This window comes from Danio aesculapii, chromosome 6, assembly GCF_903798145.1.
Source record: "Danio aesculapii chromosome 6, fDanAes4.1, whole genome shotgun sequence".
NCBI lineage: Eukaryota > Metazoa > Chordata > Actinopteri > Cypriniformes > Danionidae > Danio > Danio aesculapii.
The window spans coordinates 3,586,622-3,590,548 of NC_079440.1; the positions used below are offsets into that span (position 1 = coordinate 3,586,622).

The following is a 3,927-nucleotide window of genomic DNA, read 5'->3' on the forward strand; positions in this document are numbered from 1 at the left end:
ACAGTGCCTAAACACTGGGCCACCATGCCGCTCTATCAGGAGAAGGGGAGGAGTAGGGATGGAAGGGGGGATTCTTCAAGACGAAGATGACTGAAGTGGAAAACTCTGGGTATTTATAGTGAGTCAGTAGTCATCTGATTGGCGCAATATGTGGATCTGATCCGGGACCTGCCTTGTTCAATCATAAGCATGTGATCCTCTCGAAATTAGTTTATAAATAAACCGCTCTTTGCTGGTTTCAGCCTGACACAAGCTTCATTTTTACATCCTGCACGAATGCATTTGCACCTATGGGTGTGCTGGTCTGAAAAGGATGTGTGTTAAGGCATTTTCCTGGCAAGTTGCAATTTTGACGCACCTGAACCGCACCATTGACCAACTGATAGCCAATGACTAGTCAATGACTACTTATGTCAATGTCAATGACTACTTATGTATTTATTTTGTTATGAAAAGAGCATGTTATTGATATGTGAGCCCAAAACGCATATACACTTTGCTTATCACACACACATGGATGCATAGCAGCACACAAACATCTTTAAATGTGAGAAATTAAAGGCTTAAAATGTAAAAGGTTATTATTGTCTACATAAATATAAAAACCCGCTTCCTCCTCCTACGTCTTCTTCACCTCAGGGGGCTTTGGTGGATCCGGCTCATTCTGTAGATGTTCAGCTCTTTTCAGTTTATTATTCTTTGTCGCGTTAATGCCAATTGATTGGTTTAATGCACGTTAGGCTCAAAACACACCCATAACTCAGTAAGAGAATGAAGCTGTGGTCACACTGGGCTTTGTGTGTGCGAAATTCTGTCGTGCGGCGCTGCGAAAAGGGGCGGGATTAAACAAGATGATTAGACATTTAAAAATGTGTGATTTTGTGTGAAAAACGAGTGATTGCTCCATGTTTTAAATTTCTGTCCTGACAGGTCATGTTTGGATCTTTGATTGGTCTCACGCAGTCAAGTGATGCGATTTCGCAGGTCAGAGTTCACCAAGCTTGAACTTTGCACCGCAGCGACATGCGAAACTTGATGCATGACCTTGCGTTTCTGGTCTGACGCATTCGCGTGCGTATGAATGGAAGTCTATGGGAGGAAAAGCCCAGTGTGACCGCAGTTTAAAGACAAACCTTTTAGACTATGCGCTGGATGCACCAACCATTTTACCCCCCCTTAAAATACCAAAAGTAGACTCAGAAATGCCCTGAGTCCAGCTGCGGTGTGTGCTTTAGACCCTTAGAGTGTTAAAATAGGCCGCACACTTATTGCATAATCCCAGTCACACACATGTTGTGTGTGCGCATGCTTTTATGACATGTGCATAATGACATGCGTGATTGTGAATTATGAGGACATTACTGATGTCCCCATTTTTTTTTTCAAAAATTAAAACCGTGTCCTGTAAGGCACATGTGTCAATTACAAGGCCCGCAGGCCAAATGCGGCCTGTTTATACATTTAATCAGGCCCGACAACAAGTTTTAGTAATGAAGTTCAAGTGGCCCGCGCTCGCTTTAAATATTAGGTCTGGGAGCATTACAATATTGAGACGCAGAGGGTGCTGTTGCGCTTCACCCTGCTCTCTAATTTAGATGTTAGCATGACGTTACGGTAAATGTAAACAAGATAAAATATTTCTGGGACTAGCACAATAGCAAAAAATACGCAAAGTGGACAGAGAACATCGACAATTTCAACCAATGTGGGAAACAGAATATCCATTCAAATATTTATTCACATATTACAAGTGTCCTTTAAAGCAAAATAATTGAAATGATAACATTTATTACCATTTATTTTTAAATAGTCTACCATTTACCTACAATAGCTCACTAATAAATATATTGCTTTAATTTTTTTCCTCTGAAATCCACAAGTTCAGTTGTAGGCATCGAGAGTTGGCATGGATCATTTCATGATTAGGTTGCCTTTTTAAAGCTAAAAGAATAAGTTTAATAATATAATATCAGAAGCCATCTGTTGCTTGTTACAGTGTAGTATATCAGCTGTTGGCTTTTTGTTTTATTATCAGTTTTTCTGAATATGAAATAGTTTTTAAAGTAGAGTACTGTTCTATGCTAGTCTACTGTACTGTTTTATACTTATATTGGTTAGAGACCTTCATGTTTTGATAACGATAAAAGCTGCTGTGACACAAATGTGGTCCAAATTAAAATAAATGTAAAACCTTGCTATTTTGATAAATGTGGTTTAATGAAGTGTAAGAGATGTTATACAGTTGTTAATACACTTTTATTTTCTCCAATAAATGTGTAAAATGTGTATGTGTGGCCCTTACCAAGTTTGGATTTGACACCCCTGCTGTAAGCCGTAAGGTACAGCGATAGAAAATGCAGTTTGCACAGTATAAAAACAATGGAAACCTATGGAATGTCCCCGCAGTTCACTAAAACAAAACTCTGTGTGTGTGGTTGTAGATTCTCGGAGAACCCAAAGAGAATCGTAAGCTGGCGGCAGAGCTCACTATCCAGAACCCACTACCTGAAGCCTTACAGAGCTGCTGCTTCACTATAGAGGGAGCGAACCTGACCGGCGGAGACAGCATCACACACACGTAAGAGCTCACAAAACTGAGAAAACACACAGCGGAGACTGAGAGATGATATACAGAACACACTCCCAGAGCCCATGGGTTTATGTTTTTGGGATAATTATACTACAAATGACCCTGTGGGGGAAACCGGAGCACCCGGAGGAAACCCAAGGCAACACGGAGAGAACATGCAAACACACACAGAAATGCCAACTGGTCCAGCCGGGACTTGAACCAGCAACCTTCTTGCTGTGAGGCCACAGTGCTAACCACTGAGCCACCGTTCTGCCTACTTTTATCATTATTTTCTTTTAAAAGAACAAGCTTTGCATTTAAACACAGTCCAGATCTGCTGTATGTTTCTTTGCACTTCTTTAGTTTATATTTAAATAAACAGCGTTCAGACAGGGAATATGGGAAGAATCTAATCTGCGTGATTTCTAACTGAATGTTTATGCGTCTCAGACTGGATTCCAGCATTGAACCCGGGCAGGAGGCCAAAGCCAAAATCTACTTCACTCCCACTCAGTCTGGCCTGCGCAAACTCCTGGTGGACTTCAACAGCGACAAGCTGGGCCACGTTCGAGGATACAGGAACGTCATCATCGGGAAATGAGCACGTCAAACCAACAGTCTTCCATTGTTTACCTGTCATTATTCACAGAGATTTACCTTCTCTTTCATATACTGTATTATTGTAAGAATGTGAAATCCACGCTTCTGTAGCAGGACACACACGCGCACAGCAGTTTTCAAGCACAACACACAATTATTAACGACTAGAAATCATTGTAAGACTCTGAAACATGCACATCCCTGGATGTCTTTAGACATTTTGTATTTGTCATTTATTCATTTTCTTTTCAGCTTAGTCCCTTGATTAATCCAGGGTCGCCACAGCGGAATGAACCGCCAACTTATCCAGTACGTTTTACGCAGTGGATGCCCTTCCAGCTGCAACCCATCTCTTGGAAACATCCATACACACTCATTCACACCCATACACCATGGACAATTTAGCCTACCCTATTCACCTGTACCGCATGTCTTTGGACTGTGGGGGAAACTGGAGCACCCGGAGGAAACCCACGCGAACACGGGGAGAACATGCAAACTCCACAGAGAAATGCTAACTGACCCAGCCGAGGCTCAAACCAGCGACCTTCTTGCTGTGAGGTGACAGCACTACCTACTGCGCTGCCCCCATTTGTATTTGTAACAATGGAATTAAAATTATGCATGAAAGTGTGACTGAGATTTTAGACCATATACAGTAAATTCTGCATGACTTTTCATGTTTTTTTGCTTAAAATCTATATATTTTTTATATTCATCTGTGACTTTTACATTAAAATGATGCTATAATCATG

The 3,927-nt window shown here is 41.2% G+C and overlaps 1 protein-coding gene across 1 annotated transcript in view; it reads left to right on the forward strand.

Moving 5' to 3' along the window:
• Nucleotides 1-3,927, forward strand: part of tgm2b (transglutaminase 2b) — a 31,576-nt gene extending 27,649 nt beyond the window's left edge. Inside the window, exons 12-13 of the mRNA XM_056459345.1 lie at nt 2,442-2,578; nt 3,023-3,927. Of these exons, the coding sequence (XP_056315320.1) occupies nt 2,442-2,578; nt 3,023-3,173 (288 nt within the window). The 3' untranslated portion in view covers nt 3,174-3,927. The remainder of the gene's footprint in view (nt 1-2,441; nt 2,579-3,022) is intronic.